We start from the raw sequence: 22579 nt of genomic DNA on the forward strand, positions 1-22579 counted from the left end.
CCCATTTCACAACAGGCTCAGTATAATGCACACAAGTTTGTATATACATTAAGAATTTATCTTATAACTTTTGATACAGTATGTGTACCTTCACAAATAATCTTATTTTTAATAAAATATTATAATTAAAGATTTGTGAAAATATCAAGTCCGTGTGGATGCTAGTTCTAAGTGCAAAGTGATTTCATGTTATGATTTAAAAACTGTTCATCCCAACAACCTTAAAAATTTGTGTAATCTGTAAAACCTAACTACTTTTCAGAAAGATTTTGTATTTTCTACACCATACGTGGGATCTATCAACTGACTTACGTTGTAACCATCATAAAAAATTAGGGAATATAATTTTTTCTCGTTATAATGACTACATACAACACAAATACAATGGTTAGTCTGAGTAGCTTAAGTCTTATAATGTTGTATATATTCATTATCTTTTATTATGTTTACTTTCTAGTTGAGCCTAGTTAACATTATCTAACTTGCATTGACATGGTGCAAGTGGTCTTGGTAGTGTTTTAGTGGACTAATATTTTTTATTATAAGGTAACATTTAAATTATACATGCCATAGATTATTACTATTTAGGAATAAGTTAAAACTTATTTTTCTAATAATGTAGATCAATAAATGAAATCAAACAATTCTCTTATTGTAACAACCTCTGAACTTGGATGCTGAGGCTTTTAAAATTTTGCACTTGGAGGATATCAAACACATTTTTTAGGTTTTATATATACAGTTGAATAACCAAAAATCATAAAAAAATAACTTGCGCTTAGTAACCAAGCTGTATTTAAGTTTAGAAACAGTATGGATTTTTAGCATACTAAAGACAACTTATGTCTTTGAAATCTTGGATCAGAAGAACATTGTAGCCTGTTTGTGGATTAAAGTGCTGAGAAAATTACCAGGGGGAAATTCTAAACTGTTGGTTGGTTATTCATGTCATATATTATGGTAAAAGTATATAAGGGACCATTTCTAAAAATGGAAAGAGATGTGTGGGGCCCACTGTATTTGGTTCAGTACCTAAGTTATATCTCAGCAAACTAAAATGATATGAGGCTTTTGTTCTATATTTAGCTTGTTAGTATTGGTAATTTGAGTTCATAATTTCTACTCAACAATAGGCTTAGTAATTTAACATTGCAAGCATCTCATTTAAACCAGTGTTGCATTCAACATACCATGTGACTCATTAGTCTGTATTTAGGTGTGTTATTTTAATATTTAAAGTAAGAAATAAATTTGTATCTTAAAATTTAAATTATAATCTACAAGTTGATTCCAATGTTATGATAACTTCATAAAATAGTTCAATAAAATATTGAATGCAAATTGACAAATGTGGGGACATAACTTTGACCCATCATGAAGTATTATCTAAATAGTATTTAGTATGTTTGTTTTAATATAATATTGAAGTTTGAATTATAATCTATAATTTTATTCCATACTTACTGACATAAATTTATACTATTTCAATATAATTTTGAATGCAAGTTGACAAAACGTGATGATATGGCCTTTGACCAGTGACCCATTGTGAAAATGCTCTCAGTAAGATTGTTTGAAGCTTAGGGGCTGTTTCATGAATGGAGAGCTTAAACTATCACTTATAAATTTTCTTAAACAGAAAAGATATGCATTTTGGAAAAGAGTAATTAACCATATAATAAATATAGTAAAATAATTTTTCCCATCCATGCTTAAAGAACTCTTATGTGTTGTCATGATGAGAAGTAATGTGACATATTCTTCTGCACTGTTGTAAACACAGAAATGCCAACCATTACGATTTTGGTATATACATTACGACTATATGCTCATACAGACAAATATTATGACTTGTTGTAACTCCCAAATTATTATATATTATAAAGGCCTATACAATAAAGTGATAAATTGTTCCCTCAGGGCTTGAAAGGGATGAAAAGAAAATTTCTAGTGAGATACAAATAAATTTTGATGATAAATAAAAGACATAGTCCAAATGACTACTTGAGATTATCATGTTTGTGCTTGAAATAATAAAAATATTTGTATCTCCGGCGTCTACCAATAGTTTGAGTGTGGTGCTTCTCCACACTGGGTACATGGGGAATTCATAGTTATGTTATCAGTTTGTCAGCCAATCAGAGCTCGTGTAGGTGGGTATTTCGTTTTCTAAGCGGCATAGAACACCAATGCATCTTTCACAAGATGGAAAAAAAGAGTCCTCGTTCACCAGATTGTCTTGTTTCTGTCAAATCTAAAAGGACTAAAACTGTGAATCAAAAATTTAGGAAAGAGTATAGTGCAAAATATCCAGTCATTGCATCAAAAGTCAGTAACAGTCATGCGTTTTGTACAGTTTGTCACATTGATTTTTCTGTGGCACATGGAGGGATAAACGATTGTTCCAGACATACAAAATCGGCATCTCACCAACAAAAGGCTGAGGCAAAGACAAAAACGATGCAGATAACAACATTTATGAGTGAGAATTAAGAATATGAAAAAGAATTTTTTTTAATTTATTTATTAAATACACAAAATACAGTCATAAATGAGCAATCTATAGCAGCAATAAATAATAATAGTTATAATAATATGATAATAAACAGCTTAGAGACATTGGTCAAGCCTAGTAGCTGCAAATGATAAAGGGGCTCTGTCTACAATCATTACGCTCAGTCATTTGAAATAGTTGGCATCTCTGAACAGTACGTATTCAAAAATTAAAAATGGTTTTGTGTTGTATATAATAAAGAATAGTTGTGGTGTTAACTAACCTTTGAAATGCAAAATGTACTTGAAGAATGTGAAAGAAATGCAAGTTTCATTAGAAATGTTGTAGACGTGTTATTCTACTATAACTTAACATTTATAATATCTATTTTTACATTACATACATGTACCTCATTGTCACAGCATACTGACTTCATGACTATTTCTGTTGTTTTGTTGTGTAAATGAACACTATATATATAATGCAGTGAAATATGCTGGTGTTTTTGTTTTTTTTACAATACATTTTTCAGTTTGCCCAGTGTGTATTACTGAATAAAGACAAATGAAGTGTTGTGTGACAGTATCAGTTTTTTAAATAAATTTTTAAGAAATACATAAATTTTGGAAATTGAACAACTTGTATTAACTTTTTGTTTCATTTGACTGTAAGATTTTCAAGTTTAGCTAGAAATTTGCAAACTAGATTAGTCAAATTGCTACGAAATAGACCTTACCTAAAGCAGTTTTCCCCGTAAAGCTATCTATTTCTACCTTAAAGTCAGCAAGCTAACTTTTTCATAAGTGCAGTGTAGTGTGTCTTTCTTAGCCTCTTGAAAGTTGCAACAGACCTACAGTTTTGAAACATAACCAGTCTTTGTACCTATTGCATCTTATAAGTCCTATCATGAACCACCTCTAACAATTTTGATACTTATGTTATTTATTGCCATAAATTTACACATTGACTCAGTTAATAATTGCATATTTAACTTAAAGCTATTTCAGTGTTTAAGTTCATATAAATGTAAAATCAAATATTAATTACTAATATAGTATTGCAACTTAGAACTGCTGATTTAAATTTTCTGAAGTATTAATTTCTAGAAAGCTACTAAACAGTAAAAAGAGTAATTTCAACTCTTAAATAAGTTCTTTCCACAGTGCTTGTGGTATTCCTATTTTTAATTTATTATTTTAGTTCTTTATAAACTCTTAGAATCGGAAAGTAATAGCAGGTTTTAAATTTAATAACGTTGTAGCATACTTAACGTAACTTATGGTTTAGTTGTACCTGCAGATACCTTAAATGTTCGGTTTTAACTAAACTAATTAATTAAATAATAATAGTTTAATTCTTGTCTTCTCCAGAAAAATAATACAATCTGTAAATAAAAGTACTTATGGCTTGTGTGTTTCAGAGTTCAGAAATATTAAATCTATTACTTTAGTTCCTTTGGTAAAAGTGTGATCCATCACAACCTAAAAATTAACCAACAGAATTTTAAAGTAATTTAAACTACAAGTATGCATTCTACAGGGTGTTCAGAAAGTCACTGTGCACTTGTCTATTTATTAACAGACATGTTTCAATATAGAATACAGGAGGTAAATATGAATGACAATTATTATGTCTTTCGATATTAAAGATTTTTCAAATAATATCCTTTCACTTCTCTCTTAAACATTGTTTACCAAAGATTTTTAAAAAAGTATCTAAATCAGATAATCCATATTTCTTCATATCTACGAATCTTCCTTGTGCCAATTATTAAAGAATAAATTGATAGTAAAAAAAGGAATGTGTGTGTTGAAGTGTATGGTTTTAATCTGTATGTTTTTCTTTTAGCTGAACATAGCGTACCCAGTTACTGGTTGTCAGAAGCTCATCGAGTTTGATGATGAACGTAAAGTTCGCATTTTCTACGAAAAACGTATGGGTCAGGAGGTCGAGGCCGATGCTTTAGGTGATGAATGGAAGGTAATGAATGTTACTCATCTTTCTAACATTTGAACTAGAAATAATACAATGTGTGTTAATTAGTTTTTGAGGTGTTAAATTCATGAAAATGTCACAGTAATTATCTACTTGTTTCAGTTGCTTTATTAATTTCTGAAACAGTCTGACCTCCTTTCACTCAAAGCTGTTGTGAGCCTTTTTGTCCTCTATGCATTGTTAACAAAATTTTTGCTGATAGCACATCTATCTTTACAACCAATCAATTTTGTACCATTTCTGAGCCATGTACACATGAAACTAATCTTCACCAAGAGTATTGCACCATTTATATTTGTGCAGCTAGCACCCTCTATTATTCTCACTCTCTTGGTTGCTTAAATTTTCCAAGTGGTGGTTGTGGTTGTTTGTTGTGTTTTTGCATTACTTTCGTGTTGCCTGAGTGAAGAGTATACCTATTCCAGAAGTAGTGCTATACCCTGTTGGTGGGTTTCATTTTCATCCCGTAGCACTCCCGTTTATTCTCAGTGGCTGCTTTCCCCTTGGTTTCATATTTGTACGTCTAAACCAGCCCTCCTTCCACCTTTGCAGTGTGGAACTCTAGCTTTGTGTTTCTGATAGGTACTTAACATCTCTCACACACTTCCCTCTGCGGGTGTTAGCACCTTGCAATTCTCAAAAGTGATGATTAAGTAGGAATAACAGAGATTATAGATTGCACAGTACTATTGTTGGACAGTATTCACATAATTTATGGATTTTCGTAAATGGCTCAAATTTGATAAGGTGCAAAAACTGGTGTGCTGGTGACAAAAAATGTTTTTAGCAGTGCATGGAGGGCAATCGACAATCAAGATAGCTTTGAGTGAGTAAAGGTAAGTATCAAAAATACATTTTTGGCATAACAAAATGTTAACTTTCATTTACTATATCAATTTCCCATTTTATCGTGAACTTTAATATGTGTTTTTCATAAGTAACACGCATGATCCACAGTTTTGCATCTGCTAAATTAGAGCATTAAAAGTTGGAAGGATATTTGATTCATATTTAATCTCTGGAAGCTTAGATGATAGCTTATTGTTCTTCAAAATCAGCTTGAAGTGAGGACTAGGATTTGTATAATGGTTTATCTGATATCGTGTGATTGGGTTGGTGGATGTTTAATTTTGATTTAACGGTATTTTGGAATAAAAGTTTGCCTTGATTTTCAAAAGTTTTCTTCTATGTTTGCTAAGTAAATTGTCATTTTTTGATGACTGTTTTGCCATTTTTAGATAACAAATGGCTATTATTTCATAATAATATTTTATATGGGGCCTCACCATTATTACAGTAACTTTATAACTCTCAAATTCAACATATCTGGAAATAGATCCAATGCATTCAGTATATCTATCCTAATTTCACCACATCTACATTCTTTGGAGAAATATTCAACCTTTACTGAAAAAGTTGTCCCTTATTATCAGTGCAAATGTCACTCAAAAAGTATACAGCTTTAAGCTTCTCAGTTAAATCTATTTGCCATATTTTGAGTTGTTTGCTAAGACTCCAAATTCTTATGAATAAGAAAGTTTAAATAAACCTAATTATTTTAACCTAGAACATAGTTTTAGAGTAATAAAATCTTATCTCAATGAGACATACGTTGTATTAAATACAATCCAGTAATTGGTAAAGACAAAAATTGTAACACTAGGTTCTTTGATGAACTGAATGTAGTACAGTATAAGACAGTTTAACTGTATGTTACCCATCTTGATACATGTTGCCAGAGAGAAAATTGTACTATTGATTTAAAACATTTATGGAAAAGTTATAGGCTAATGATTAAACATATAATGAGGGCACTTTCATTTCAATTGTGTAATCTCTATTGCTGGTTTTATTGTTCGAGCTGAGACTTGACTAGAAAAAAAGGTTAGCTTGATGATATATTGATAAAATTACTGTACTGAAGTTTGTTAAACATGGCTTTACCATTTCACTCATCAGTTACATTATTTTGTAGCATTATGATAAGAAAATAAATATTTTATCCAGAGCATGGTAAAGTAGGTTTACTTAGATTGTTTTGCAGTCATCAGCAGTGGCTGTATAACAATAAATAGTGTTGTGTATTACACCTGCACACATTCTCTGTAATAGTGAGGAGTCTCGACACGTGGATGGTTTTAATAACTGGGAACTGGCCTAAATAATGAGCTGCAGTACAAAGCAGTCTAATGATCCAGTAGGGTTGGCAATCTTAAAATACTCCCTGCCCCTAGAAGAAATCCAGTAGGGTTGGCAATCTTAAAATACTCCCTACCCCTAGAAGAAATCCAATAGGGTTGGCAATCTTAAAATACTCCCTGCCCCTAGAAGAAATCCAATAGGGTTGGCAATCTTAAAATACTCCCTGCCCCTAGAAGAAATCCAATAGGGTTGGCAATCTTAAAATACTCCCTGCCCCTAGAAGAAATCCAATAGGGTTGGCAATCTTAAAATACTCCCTGCCCCTAGAAGAAATCCAATAGGGTTGGCAATCTTAAAATACTCCCTGCCCTAGAAGAAATCCAATAGGGTTGGCAATCTTAAAATACTCCCTGCCCCTAGAAGAAATCCAATAGGGTTGGCATTCTTAAAATACTCCCTGCCCTAGAAGAAATCCAATAGGGTTGGCAATCTTAAAATACTCCCTGCCCCTAGAAGAAATCCAATAGGGTTGGCAATCTTAAAATACTCCCTGCCCCTAGAAGAAATCAATAGGGTTGGCAATCTTAAAATACTCCCTGCCCCTAGAAGAAATCCAATAGGGTTGGCAATCTTAAAATACTCCCTGCCCTAGAAGAAATCCAATAGGGTTGGCAATCTTAAAATACTCCCTGCCCCTAGAAGAAATCCAATAGGGTTGGCAATCTTAAAATACTCCCTGCCCCTAGAAGAAATCCAATAGGGTTGGCAATCTTAAAATACTCCCTGCCCCTAGAAGAAATCCAATAGGGTTGGCAATCTTAAAATACTCCCTGCCTGATCCAATAGGGTTGGCAATCTTAAAATACTCCCTGCCTGATCCAATAGGGTTGGCATTCTTAAAATACTCCCTGCCCCTAGAAGAAATCCAGTAGGGTTGGCATTCTTAAAATACTCCCTGCCCCTAGAAGAAATCCAGTAGGGTTGGCAATCTTAAAATACTCCCTGCCCCTAGAAGAAATCCAATAGGGTTGGCAATCTTAAAATACTCCCTGCCCCTAGAAGAAATCCAATAGGGTTGGCAATCTTAAAATACTCCCTGCCCCTAGAAGAAATCCAATAGGGTTGGCAATCTTAAAATACTCCCTGCCCTAGAAGAAATCCAATAGTGTTGGCAATCTTAAAATACTCCCTGCCCTAGAAGAAATCCAGTAGGGTTGGCAATCTTAAAATACTCCCTGCCCCTAGAAGAAATCCAATAGGGTTGGCAATCTTAAAATACTCCCTGCCCCTAGAAGAAATCCAATAGTGTTGGCAATCTTAAAATACTCCCTGCCCCTAGAAGAAATCCAGTAGGGTTGGCAATCTTAAAATACTCCCTGCCCCTAGAAGAAATCCAATAGGGTTGGCAATCTTAAAATACTCCCTGCCCCTAGAAGAAACTGGTAGTGCACATTGCATTGGTACTGATGCTCACGAAGAAAATTCATTTTGTGCAGTGACTAAAAAGTTAGTTGTAACATTAGTCATGTTTGTATAATTTTATTAAGCCAACAAGACCACTGTTTGTTAGGACTAACTGCTTCACTCTTATAACCATTTTGTTAAAGTTTCCTTGGTATAACTTTGAATACAGTATATGTATTTCCATGAAATTTTTCAGATTATCAGTAAACATTTATAAGGCTTTCTTACACAAAAATTTTGTTTCATTAAGTTTTAAGATTTTTGGGGTTAGTGATTTCCTTGTATGTTTTACTTTTTTGAATGTTGACTATCCAACATGCAAAGACTAAAAACATTTTTCTGTATCATATTTCACAGGTGAAGTTCTTATAGTCTCAACATAATTCTCAATTATGTTGTTATAGAGCTGTTTTATCTGTTATTTTCACTATTGTATATGTATAGGTTTGGTCGATTTGGCAAACCTCATAACCTACAAAGCATAATTTAAAATAAGTTCTTAAATTTCAATTAATTTTCTTAATACATATGAGAGCATATGGAAGTACAGAAGACAGTCATCTCTTATAGCTAGAAATTTTGTGATTTGCTGAGCCATATCAAATTTCGTGTGTGAAGAATGAAAATAAGAATGTTTTTTAGGTTGTATATATGGATATCTGAAATTTAAAAAAATTATTACTTACTATATTAATATCACAGAATTCCATTAATTTATCAGGCTTGATAACTAAGCTGCAGTTGGGTAAAAGAATATGATTTTTCCAGTCGGATGATGTTTCACTTTATCTCTTGAACTCTGCCTTATAAAAACAGGGTTTCCTGTGTAAATACTTTGCAGAAGCTGAGAAAGCCATAAGGAAACCTTCTGCACTTTTGTTTAGTTATTTACAGGTCACAAATAGAAGTAGGTATATGTAAGAGAGTATTTCTAAAAATGAAAAGTTGGTGTGTTTCATTCAATAAATGTAGGGGATACCTCATCAAAAAGAAAAGGTAGGAGATTTGTATTTTATATTGTTGCTTGTGAATATTAGTAATTTGAGTTTCTGATTCATAAGAAACTATTGAGTTTGTATCTAGGCATTATAAACACCTAATTTGAACTAATGCTCCATTCATTCTACCACATGACGTACACAGTTCAATCCATTGATGTGCACAATTCAATATTTAGGTTTTTTGATATTTTAAATTAAGAAATTGACTAATGTGTAATATTAAAGTTTGACACCAAACTTAATGATATATATTCATAAAATACTGTTGAAAATAAGCCCATAAACAAAATGGCGTGGCTTGTGACCCCCAAGTATGGAAAGACCTATCTCGGTAGGATTCTGTGGACAAAGAGAATCACTGAAAAGAAATGTAAGATATGTATATATAGATTGAAATAAGTTTAAAATCTGTTACATTTATGAAACGTTTTGATCAGAATTTTAAGAATTTACTTGCTTATAACTTTGGTTTTGTAAAAATGTTATTTTTATTTTGTGTCAGGGATCATAAGCACAACGAAACTGTAAAAATTTAATTTTATAGAATAAAATCTGTGGAAAGTTTCAGTAGTTAAAAGCTACAATAAAGGAAAGTGTTTTTTAATTGTTTCATAAAAATACAATAAGACCTTTTTACCTCTTCAAACTGAATTCCTACAAATATCACAAAAATAGTTTACAAATGTTGCATAATTTGTAGAAAATTTGTCTTAAGTTTAGAACAGTTTCTTTTCTACAGGTTTGGTATGCTGTATTAATAATTCTGGAGCCTCACCACACCCCTGTCGTATTCTAACATCCGTGAAACTTGAGAACAGCGTTATCGCATAGTTTCCATTGTATAAAGCTGTTTATGTGCAAGCATGTTTCAACTGTTTGATCACACAGAATTCATCGGCACTACACCTCTTGACAAAACTAATATGTCTGTGTGGTTAATATAAATTTACATTTCATTCTTTATCATTTTGCATGCTTGTAAATTGTATCAATTTTCCAGTTGAAAATCTTTCTTTTTTTTAGCTGTTGTTGCTTGGGGCATGTGGATGACTTTTGCTTATCTTTGTGTTGAAGGACTTTCACCTTTGCAAGGCGACATGCTTTGCATATCAAGACTTGCATTAAACCTGATGCAGATTTCTGTTTATATTTGAGCCATATTCTGTTTTAGAAATTACAGATCTGTGATTTGAATGTGTGATGTATGAATATTTGGTTTTGGAAAGGAATGTTGCATAACTTTTCCAGAAGTGGTAACATCACATAAAGCTGATCAGTGTTAAGATGTTGTTCTGATATATTTTGTTCCACCAAGACTGTCAGCTGTGGTTATTAAGCAATTTACTAGTTTTTGTATATTCTAAGTCCCAGATCAGAACCCATCTTTTTGACTTGAATGTATGAATAAATTTGCACCTGAAAACGATTGTTACTTACCCGTCTTCAAAATGGTAACTTTATGGTGATGTCACACGAACTGTGAAACACCAAATAATATTAAAATGTATTTCTAACACATGCTATTCCATTGCTATTTTATATTGGTTGTGGTTGTCTTGTGACATATTCCAAATTGGTTAAATAAAACACATTCAGTTGTCTCAAGAAGTATGCTGTATATATACACATTATATAGTAAATTATAGGCTTAGATTACCTGTAAGCATACACAATTTATATTTTATTCTTTCAATATAACATCCATAGAATAGTGAAATTAATCTTGTACAGTTGAAATTTTGTTTCTAAAGATAGACAACAGTAGTTGAAACTCTGTATAATTCCTTCTTTCTTTAATTACTTTTAGGGTTACGTTGTGCAGAATAAGTGGAGGCAATGACAAGCAAGGGTTTCCAATGAAACAGGGTGTGTTAACAGCTGGTCGGGTGAGACTCCTCCTATCAAAGGGCACTCCTGCTACAGACCTCGTCGAACTGGAGAAAGAAAGCGGAAGTCAGTGAGGGGATGCATTGTGGATTCTAATCTCAGTGTAATATCCCTTGTTGTTGTTAAGAAAGGTAAATAAAGTAATTTTTGTAATTATCAAGCATTCCTAGATCTGGCTGATATTTGTGTAAGTGCAGTAATTTAATACTGTTGTGAACATTGTTTACAACCAAGCACATAACCTTTAATATAGCTTATAAGAAAATAGAAAGTTTACAAGTAATTTAAAATGACATTTGTGTCAAAGATCTGTGTACGATTAAAATCTTGGACAATAGGGCCCAGCATGGCCAGGTGGTTAAGGCGCTCGACTCATAATCCGAGGGTCACAGGTTCGAATCCTTGTTACACCAAACATGCTCACCCTTTCAGCTGTGGGGGCATTATAATGTGAAACTTAATCCCACTATTTGTTGGTAAAATGAGTAGCCCAAAAGTTAGCTGTGGGTGGTGATGACTAGCTGCCTTCCTTCTGGTCTTACACTGCTAAATTAGGTACGGCTAGCGCAGATATCTCTTGTATAGCTTTGCGTGAAATTCAAAACTGACCAAACTTATACAATAAATAATTATTATAAACATTGACTTGTCCTAAAAGAATCTACATAGACAAAAAAATGCATAGTATTTTAAAGCAAGTCCTGAATTTCAATAATTATATATTGTGTGATAATTTAATGTTGTATTGCTTTTAATTGTAAATAGAAGGTTTGCAACTCTAAAATTAATGTGTGTTATTGAAAAGTTTGAAGTTGAAGGTTTTATTAATAATTTTGATATCTATATCTATGTGTATTTTGATTGCAATAAAAGTTTGTTGTTTTTTGAGGCTATATTCTAGTGGGTAATTTTTTTTGGGTGTGCCAAACAATCTTGACAAGTTAAGTAAAAGACTATTGGTGTGCATGTAAAATATGGCTAATGTGTAAAGTTATGTTACTAAGACTTGTATGGAAATTCAAATTTGAGTAAATATAAATCTATTACTTTTGGAATGAAATTACCTCGCATTTGAATTCCTTGTATTTGTTGGGAGATATGAAGTTATAAAAATATGTGGTCAAGGAAACAATCAATGCATTATCTCCAGTATTAAGGTTTTAAGAGCTACATTTTCTAAGAAGTTTCTTTACTAATGTAAATCATTAATTTAATGTACTTACTGGAAAATTTTAAAGTTGTTTCTGGGAAGATTTTTTTTAATTAATAAGAAAGTAAGACTGGATTAATACTAGTGGTGATTTTACAATGTGTTTAAAACCATTGTAGTTGACAGGTCCTTAGTTGTAGCCTTTTTAGCACTGGCAATAAATCTGTTTCATGTAGTTCTGTAATTCAAATTAAGTTAGGTATCATAGGATTTTTACATATTGTGTGCATTTGCCTGATAAACCTGACGTGTTTCTACATGAGTCACTTACTTGTATATTTCAGTGTGTATACGTACCTCATTACCTGAAGGTTATTGTGTTTTAAATTTAACTAGAATTCCTTAACCTTTTCTCCAAAGGTTCAGTGTAATTTACACAAGTTCATTAATACAGTTCCACTGTAACGGTTGATACAGCAGGTGTATCTTCACAAAGTTTGGTAGATTTTTAGTAAAGACTGAGCATTTTGCTTACAAAAAATTAAGATATTTTTATGAAAGATTTCTTTGTGAAAACATTTTTTGTTTGTCACTAGTCTGGGTGTAAAGTGATTTCATGTTATGGTTTTAAAACAAACGAACCATTCTTCATCCCATATATCACGAATATTATTTGCATAATCTCCAGAAACTCCTAAATACATTTCAATTGTTTGTTTTCAGTAAGACTTTATATTTTGTTATTTTCTATACTCTAACTGTGTTGGGTTTGTCACTTGAACAACCTTACAGTCATCATTAAAAAATTAGGAAGCATTTCTTTTTCATGCCACAATAACTACATATTATAAGATACAAATATTGGTTTAAGTAGCCTAAGTCTCATAATTCTATATATTTACATATAATTTTGTTATTACATTGACTTTCCTATTATGCCCAGCTAACATTACATAACTTGCATTGGCATGTGGTGCATGTGCACTTGTTACACATCCAGTAATATAAAGCGTCATGGGTATGTTTTAGTGGACTAGTATTGTGCAATATACAGTGACATTTAAACTATTATACATTATATGTATGTATATAGATTATTGCTATTTAGAAATACATTATTAATCCTGTTTTCTTAAAATGTAGTACAGTAGATCAAGGCGTAAAGCAAATTATTATTTCTCCTTGTTACGACATTTGTGACAAAAGAAATCATTTGCTGAACATAGGTTGATAAGCCATTTAAAATTTCACATGTGGAGGATATGAAACAAAATATTGTAGGTTTTATTATTACAGTTGAATAACCCAAAATTGTGAATGACTGTACTGATACCATAGAATTCCACGATAATTTATAAGGCTTAGTAACTGAGATGTATTCAGATTTTTAAAAAAAAACATGAAACTTTGGGCAGACTAAAGACACAATATGCCTTCTTCTGTTTTTTATTTGAAAGAATGTGGAAGCTTTTTCACAGATTAAAATGGCTATGAAAACCACTAGAGGGACATTCTAAGCTGTTGATTGGTTATTCACATCTCATGCACTGAAGTAAGTGCATATAAGGGACTGTTTTCAAAAACAGAAGGATATGAATAGAGCCACTGTGTTTGATTCAGTACAAGAGCCACATCTCGGCAAAATAAAGATATGAGGCTATTATTTTATATTTTAACTTGTTAATATTAGTAATTTGAATTGAGTAGTGACTTCTTTTCTCTTAATATTTTCATATTTTATGTGTATGATTATCTTTTCCTGTTTAACAATTTTTTAATAGAAATAATTTTTAAAAGATTCTAGAATTTTGATCCTTAGTTTAATAATTATCGTTCATTAATATGTTTAAGATGAGCAGCCTTTGCATGAAAAACATGAATGTTCTCACACTTAAGAAGTACTTTGCACATGTATGTTTGTGGTGCTGTCTTGATTCATTTAATGATTCATATTTTTACATGTGTGAAGGATATCTTTCAATTAACATAAAGTATATTGATCGTAGTTTTGTAATGGTAATTATTAATGTCTAAATGATTGTGTAAGTTTTGTTAGAGCTTAGATTATCAAATGCTCAAGTACCAAAAAATCCCACCAGGGTTGCATTTCTATCATCTCCTTGATTTTGGAGACAACAGTTTCATTGTGCTGTGATCTCCATCCCCATGGCTGATGTCATATGAATTCACTATTGGCAAGTGTTCTTGTTGAGGAATGGAACATTAGTAGTGATTGTTTAATAATAAACAATTATTGAAGAAACAAGTAAATAATTCAATATTGATGAAAATCATAATTACAATGTGTAATTACCTAAAACAATATTTCTTCCTCGACCAGAGGTAAAGAGATGTTTTCAGGCGGCAAGGCAAGAAGCACAAATTTTTTTAAATTGTTTCTTTAAGCCATTAGAAAGTCCAAAATCTGCTGTATTTAAATATGCAGTCCATATGAGAATAATATATTTTAACTTGTAGTTTTGGAATGGTTGCAGTGATAGTGTATGTGAATTGATTGTTCCTTGTTGTTTTTATTAGTTCTAAGATCAAATTATGCAACCTCTCCATTTTCTGGTTGAGGTTGTAGATCTTCTGATGTAGTAAAATGCTACGATTGTTCCTGTCAGCATGAATCCTATTTTTAAGTGCCACTACAGCATCTTGGGTTTATTAGTAGGACTTGCCTCAACAAAGGTTGACAAAAATCTGTTGATCACATTTATAGCAGCTTCAAAGGTTGTGGAACATTTTGGAACCTTGCACATGCAGGTGATCAAAGAAATGATGGTGATAAGCTAGAATTGCAAAGTCAATGTTGCTTGGAATCATAACACCTGGCATAAGTTTAACCAAAATCTGATAAATCCTGACTTTATTTAACTTCTAGTCTCTGCTACCAGGAAGAAATCCTGTGTCAATAGAATTTATACAAATTAACAGTTCAACTTAATCTGTATCACACTGAAACAGTTGTTTCGACCAGTTTATGGTATAAAAAAGTCTGTCGACAACTGATCTGCTAAGCTTTGGATTTTGGTGAAAGACCTCATCATTAATAGACTGTACCCCACTAATACAGTGGTAAGTAGGGGTTTACAGTACTAAAATCAGGGGGTTCTGTTTCTCTTGGTGGACACAGCAGATAGCTCTATGTGGCTTTGCTGTAAGAAAGCGCACGCAACTAGACCTGGTTGATATATTATTACAATCTTTGTTACCTTCACTTGTAAATATGTTTTATAAATATCCATTAAATGTGTGTTTAGTAAAGATGGTACAGTTTCTTTTTTGAAAGGCGTGTGATAAGTTAAATGAGGTTTATGAATTGAGGTCAAAGAAGTGTGGTTATCATGCGCACTTCTTGGTGTTCTCACTTTGTTTACAATCAGTTAAAAATTAATACGACCATATTTTTCATCATAAGTCTATATTAATCAGACAAAGCTGTACTTTAAGTTAGTGTACTTTATTTAATACAGGGGAGCAAGATATTCCTGGTCTGACTGACACGACCATCCCTCGTCGTCTTGGTCCAAAGAGAGCCTCAAAAATACGAAAACTCTTCAACCTTTCAAAGGAGGATGATGTACGTCAATATGTTATTAGGAAACCTCTTCCCCCAGAAGGAAGGTTTGTCATTCTTTGTCTCAAATTGATCATATTATATTAGTAAGGCATTTTAATTGTGTGCAGTTTAAAATATTTGGTCAAATTTGTACATGGTAACAAATTAAAATTACTGGTATTTTGAAAGAACTTGCACATGTCAACATGAATGTCGTATTAAACGTGTTGATGTGTTGCTCTGGATTCTTAAGGTCACGTACAAATTAAACTTGTTTAAGACCATTGGATTGTAATTAAATGATGTTTCCTAACCACAGTTTGTACTTGAAACGTTTGGAACTGTAATGTGGCTAATGACTTGTAATCTATACAGAGATGGGATATTTCCTCATAATTTAAGTGTTGCGGAGTTTGTTTTAACCTGATGGTTAAAAGGTGATAGGACTCACCTTGCCATTTTTCTACAAGTTTTTATGTTCACTGTAAGCCAAGATCATCATAACTCTCTTGGAAAACCTTCCGAGACGTGGCCTCTGCAAAAGTTGAACTGTATCATCAACTGGTCAGTAATAAATTACACAAAGAGAGATTCTTCTTCCAAGTTTGATAAGGTTATTCCATTTCTTCTATCAAATGCCACTCATCCAATTTTTTAACAGTTGAGGTTGAATTCAGCTAAATGGTTTGGTTAAAGCTTATGATGTGCCTTGTATTACTTTTGTAAACCTAAATTTATGTAAGTTGTGGTTTTAAGAGATATTCATACTGCCCCTGCAATAAACAACTGTGTTCTGGATTCTTTTTTCAATGAAGCTACGTAATGTGTTCCTCTGTCTTCAGTGTACAAACAGTAGCTGGTTGTACAGTATTTTTCCACTTCTTTACAAATACAATGAAACTTTTTTTGAAATGCTAAAATTTTGTGATTTGCATGTTTTCATAATTACATACTCAAAGAACTTGTAAAAGAGGTCAGTTATAGGTTCCATCTGCTCTTTCAAATCATTACATAACTGAATCACAACAAAATGAAGAAGTCACGAGGACAAGGGGATTGGTTATGCATGTTGTACAACAGAAGATTCTGAACGTAAGGCTAATGTTTTGTGGCTTGTACGTCACCAAGTATCATAATATAAAATACATATTTTGTGTCTAAAAAATTAACCATTTTTAATAATATTAAGTGTCTTACAGATATTAATATTTTAATGAATGTACGAGGAATGTTTGGTCAAAGTACCCTTTACTTCTGCATAAAGCTATCTGTGTATCATATTTGGTTTTTTTAATTTGTCAGAGACTGGTTGATTATAAACAGTGAGATATTAGATCAGCTATACACACACACACACACACACACACAGTTTATGAAACTCTTATCTAACATGGTTATTTTTCATTAAAAGTTCAGTTAGACTTAAAGCACTCTGTACCAACTTTAGCACAAGGACTGGTGTTACAGGATGATAGCCAGTGTTTAGTGAACGTATAAATAGTTATTACTGAAAGTACAGTATAGAAACAAGAGTCGATTCTGCACTTTAGATGATGCATATCCTATGAGATGTGTAAATGAAAGACTAGTGGAGCGAAATTATAGAACTTGAAAATTGAATGTTTTTGGTGACACTACTCGTATGTACTTGGGTGAATAACTAAACTAAACTAACCTAAACTAACGTGGCAGGGGTTCAGTTTAGAGAGAGAGAAATTCGAAGAGTTCTCTCTCCAACTGGGGTGTTCAGGAACTTTGTAGTTCCTCTTCGTCCCCTTTCGTGAATTGTTATTAGGATTAAGTGGTGGTTTTTTTATTATTATTATTATTTTAATAAATTAATTATCGTTATTATTCTTGACTTTTTGGGTGGGGAATGTCTCACTAAATGGTCTTTTGGGTGGAGGCAAAGGGGAAAGAAGGAAAGGTGGGACCTGTCTCGAAAAGAAAAGTTGGGTAGATGTGAACATGAATGTAATTCATTCAAGTTTAGATCAAATCAAACGGCCGATTCTGGGTCTGGCAAAAGGTTGCCTGGGCTGGGATCTAGAAATCCAATGCCTGAAGATTTTGATGTGGGGAAGCGGGGTACCCGAGAAAACCCACTTTCACCACGACAGGCGCGAAAGTTTTGCCTGTCGTGTGCCCTGTACCTGAAAAAAAGGAATTCATGTTAATAACATAGTTAGTTTTTATGTATTTAAACTCTTTGTTGAGTGGATTGTGATTCTTGAAATATGTTGTATGGTGATATGTATTTTGTTGGTGCACTTGATAATTTGTGTAGTGATGCCGTTAGTTTGTTTCTGTTTTCTGCTTTTCGATAATATTTCAGAGAAAGTTCTGTTATTCTGTCTCTTATAGTTGGTAAATTACTAATTTGGTGTAGATAATTTGTTGGTGTAAAAGATGGTAAACTGAATGCGATTTTAATATTTTGTTTTGTTGCACTTGGATTTTTTGGAGTGTGTTGTTTGACATGTTGTATGTTACTTGACATCCGTACTCTATTAGTGGACGGATGTAAGCCTTGTATATTTGTATAATGGTGTTGGTGCGCATTTTGATTGTTTTCCAGTTATAGTCTTTAGATATGAAATCCTTTTCTTATTGATGAGTGTATATTGTTTATGTGTTTTTCCATGTTAGTTTTGTGTCGAAAGTGACGCCAAGGAATGTGATGTTTTGCTCATGTTGATGGTTGTGTTTCCAAGTGATAGATTTATTTTTCCTAGATTTTTCTTTGCTTCTTTAGTTTTCTATAGAAGGTGATTGCTTGTGTTTTGTCGGATTTAACACGACCCTCCACTTGTTGCTCCATGTTGAGACGTTGTTTAGTGATTCTTGTACGCGAGACATGGCCATTACTGGGTTTCTGGAGGTGCTCCAGATTGCGATGTCATCTGCGTATTGTGAATTGTGTGTGTATGTTAGATTTGGAAAAGGTATGTCACTGACGAAAATTATGTAAAGAAGTGGAGAGAGGACTGATCCTTGGGGCACTCCTGCCGTTATATTAAATAATTTGGATATGGTTTTATTGACTTTTACTTGTGCTGTTCTATTGGTTAAAAATTTGAAATCCATTTGACTATCGTAGGATTTATTTGTAGGTGGTTTAGTTTGTATATGATGGCATTGTGCCAAACGCTGTCGAATGCTTTTTTGACATCTAGGAATACCCGATGGTTACTTGATTGTTGTTGTAAGCTTTGTATATTGATTCGGTGAGTCGTGTGAGGTGATCTGTTGTTTGTCTATTTTTCTGGAGGCATTTTGAGATTCTGGAAGGATGTTGTTTGATTCGCAAAAATGGAGGAGACGGTTGGAGATAATTCTCTCCATCAGTTTGCCAAGGCAGCTTAACAGACTGATGGGGCGGAAATTATCTGGATTTGTTCTGTTAGTTTGTTTCTTGGGGATCGTTGTTATGATGGCTTTTTCCACGTGTCAGGGTAATACCCTGTCGCTAATGAAATGTTCATGATGTTTGTGAGGTGTTGTAGTAGGAGAGTGGAACTTTTTTGAGAATAATATTTGGTATTTGGTCATGTCCGGGGAAGTGTTCTTCAAGTTTTGATATTAATCTTTAGTTCGGTTATGGTTATTTTCTATTGATTGAATTTGAGTATGCTTCTAGTGTCTCTCCGGGAAATCCTGGTGAGAATGAAGCTTGGTTTGCATTTATGTAGTTGTTGACATGGTGTTGGTGTTGTGTGTCGAAATCTACTGAGTTTAAATCGCTAAAAGCGGATTTGTAATAGTCAGCTAATAAGTCAGCTTTCTCTTCGTCCGTCCTTGCGATTTTATTGTTGTGTGTGATGTGTTGTAACATGTGATTTGTGTTTTTGTCTGACGCAATACTCTTGAATTTTTTCCAGAATTCTTTTGGGTTTTTCTTGGTTTTTTCTAAGTTCTTGCAGAAGTTATGCCAATTGTTTTCTCTGACTTTTTTAATTTCTTGTTTAATTTTTGGTGAATAAGAACACTGATTGGTTAATAATGGAGTTTTATAACCAGTAATGTTCTTATACTTGGAACATACTTGTAAGGAATATAAATTGCTTCCTTAGACAGCTGAACACGTGGCATAACATCGTTGTTAGTGCTGGTTTTTCTAACTTTATTCTTACTAGTACTTATTTTTGTCACCAGGCATTCGGAAAAATATGTTTTTGGAGTGATTTTTTTCTTTCAAATTTAGAAACGTATCATCAAAACCCATGTTTGTAGGTTTGAATATATTGCAGTATTGTTTAATGCTGTTTTTGTTGACCGTATAAATTAACCACAGTTTGTTTTTCTTTTGCATCAAGTAATTAACATATTAGCCTTTCAAACATTAAATGTTGAACATTTAACATTAAACTTGATTCGTAATCTGATGGTCGCTGGTTTGAATCCCCGTCACGTCAAACATGCTCTTTCAGCCATTGGGGCATTATAATGTAACGGTCAATCCCACTATTCATTGGTAAAAGAGTAGCCCAAAAGTTGGTGATGACTAGCTGCCTTCCTTCTATCTTCACTGCTATATTAGGGACAGCTAGTGCAGATAGCTCTTGTGTAGCTTTGCGCAAAATTCAAAACAAACCAAACCATTGAAACGTTGAATCGTTTTTTGTACGTTATCGTGTAATGATTAGGTACTGAATATAATTATTACGTATAAGCTTGTGTTGTCAAAACATTGCCCTGAGATCAAAATCAGTTTTGTAGGAAGAACAATTTTTTTTCAGGTAAAAAACTCCGTCACAAGGCCCCCAAGATCCAACGACTAGTGACTCCTCAAGTCCTCCAACGTAAGAGACACAGAATCGCTTTGAGACGTAAACGTGTCCAGAAACGTAAGGACGAAGCCTCCGACTACGCACGACTGTTGGCTCATAGGGCTAAAGAAGCCAAGGAGAAAAAGCAGATGGAGTTGAGACGTCGTCGTTCGGCGTCACAACGAGAGTCGTTGTCGACAGGGAAAGGTAGTACAAGCAAGTGATGGGAAAGTCGATACTGTACTTGGCATGTAGGGAAAAATAAAACTTGTATCTGACGTCCACGAGTGTTGTTTGTCTGTTTGAACAGAGTATGATTAATATATTTCAAGAGTTGTTTACTTTCAGAATAAATGTGTTGGATACGTGATGGTGAAACAAGTAGTGCATTCGGTTATTAATAGCTAGATATAAACATTAAAGTTTGTTGCAAAACCAAATCAACTTTTATACACAGGATTGTAAACACTTTCTGCGCATGAGTAACATGGGAATAAGTAAGACAAGTAAAAGTTACATATTTGATGTGTACAGTAATCGTATAATTCGACATTCACCACACAAACCTTTGACAAACACTTTCGTTACTTTACAGACTTGACATGATGTGTGTCCCTCTTGAAATCATAATTTTAAAAAAGAAAAATATTTCCAACAAGTTATCATTACGTAAAAGATACCGAATATTTGTTCGCATAAGATACATTGTAGTCTTTTAGACACTTTGTTTTGTGAAAGATAAATGCGAGATAACCACCGGGTACAGTATGACGTCAGTGCAACTGGTCCATACGGGTCCTGGAGAAAGAAAAGAACAAAATTTCTATTTAAATAAATACTGTCTTTGAGTTTTCAACTTTAAAGACGTATATATTTTGTTGTTGGGTAACTAAGAATTTATATTTAAACCATTGTAAAGTGTAAGATATACCAGAGTTATTCATGGTTTTAGAGAAACGTGAATTTTCAAGAACTTCTGATAGAAATGAATAAAAACCTTACAAACTCGAGCGCTTTCGAAAGGTGGTTATTTCTTTTCAATTTGCTCCTGAAGTTGAAAGGTTGGTCTTTCTGAAGGGTTATAGGGTTTTTATTTATTCTTTTTGTGTATACTAAAGTTATTTGTGCAGAAATTGAGGCCCTCATTGTCCATGAGATTAAGGCACTTGACTCGCATTTTGAGGGTCTCGGGTTCGAACCCACGTCCCACAAAAACATACCATTTTAGTCGTCCGAGTGATAATGTGACATTCAATCCTTTTATTCATTGATAAAACAGTTGGCTTTAGGTGGTGATGACTACCTGCCTTCCCTGTAGTCTTACACTGCTAAATGAGGGACGTCTAACGCAAATAGTTCTCGTGTAGCTTTGCGCACAGTTAAAAAAAACAAAGAAGCAAAAGTTAAACAGAAAAACTACTTCAATGGCCCAGAAATTTTGCGTCAATGTAATAACGGTATCGAACTACAGAGTAGCACCTTGTTTGGCAACAGTGCAGGCGTTGTAGTGATAGAACACGCATCTCGTAACCAGGGGGTTGAGGAACAGCCGTTGGGTTATTTACAATGTCATGGCCAATTCCACTTTTTATTTATAATGAGTGGTTGGTGTTGACTGGCTGTCCTTCCTGTAATCTATCGTTTTAAAATTAGGGAGACAGGTCACAGTAGCTTAATTCGACGGAGAAGCGCCTGCCATACATTCAGTTTGGCAAAGATGAGCAAGGCCAGATGGTTAAGGCACGCGTCTCGTATCTGAGAGTCGCAGTTTGAATCCCCGTCACACTAAACATGCTTTCAGCCGTGGGGACGTTTTAATGTAACGATCAATCCCATTATTCCTTGGTAAAAGTAGTCCAAGAATTGGTGATGACCAGTTGCTTTCCCTCTAGTCTTAAACTGCCAAATTAGGGACGGCTAGCGAAGATAGCCCTCATGTAGCTTAAATTGAAATTCATTTAGGCAGAGTAGACGAAGCCATGTGAACTTGAACGTGATGAAATATGTCACTCCGGAGTCCATAACTAATTGGGTCAAGAGGTGGGTCTGTGATCTAAATACCCCAGTTATTCTGTGAGATGCAGCTAGAAACGTTTGAACATAGGATGAGAC

General features: G+C 33.4%; 1 protein-coding gene across 1 annotated transcript; it reads left to right on the forward strand.

Annotated features, from left to right (window-relative positions):
- The first annotated feature begins 2116 nt into the window (after window positions 1-2116).
- On the forward strand, window positions 2117-20749 carry LOC143231326 (small ribosomal subunit protein eS6-like). The gene is given in 8 exon segments (XM_076465874.1): window positions 2117-2149; window positions 4343-4474; window positions 10904-10915; window positions 10917-10995; window positions 10998-11114; window positions 15613-15749; window positions 15751-15763; window positions 20438-20749. Coding segments are annotated over 8 exon segments (777 nt in total). The 3' UTR covers window positions 20692-20749.
- The last annotated feature ends 1830 nt before the right edge of the window (window positions 20750-22579 follow it).

Source organism: Tachypleus tridentatus, chromosome 11 (assembly GCF_004210375.1).
Source record: "Tachypleus tridentatus isolate NWPU-2018 chromosome 11, ASM421037v1, whole genome shotgun sequence".
Taxonomy (NCBI): Eukaryota; Metazoa; Arthropoda; class Merostomata; order Xiphosura; family Limulidae; genus Tachypleus; species Tachypleus tridentatus.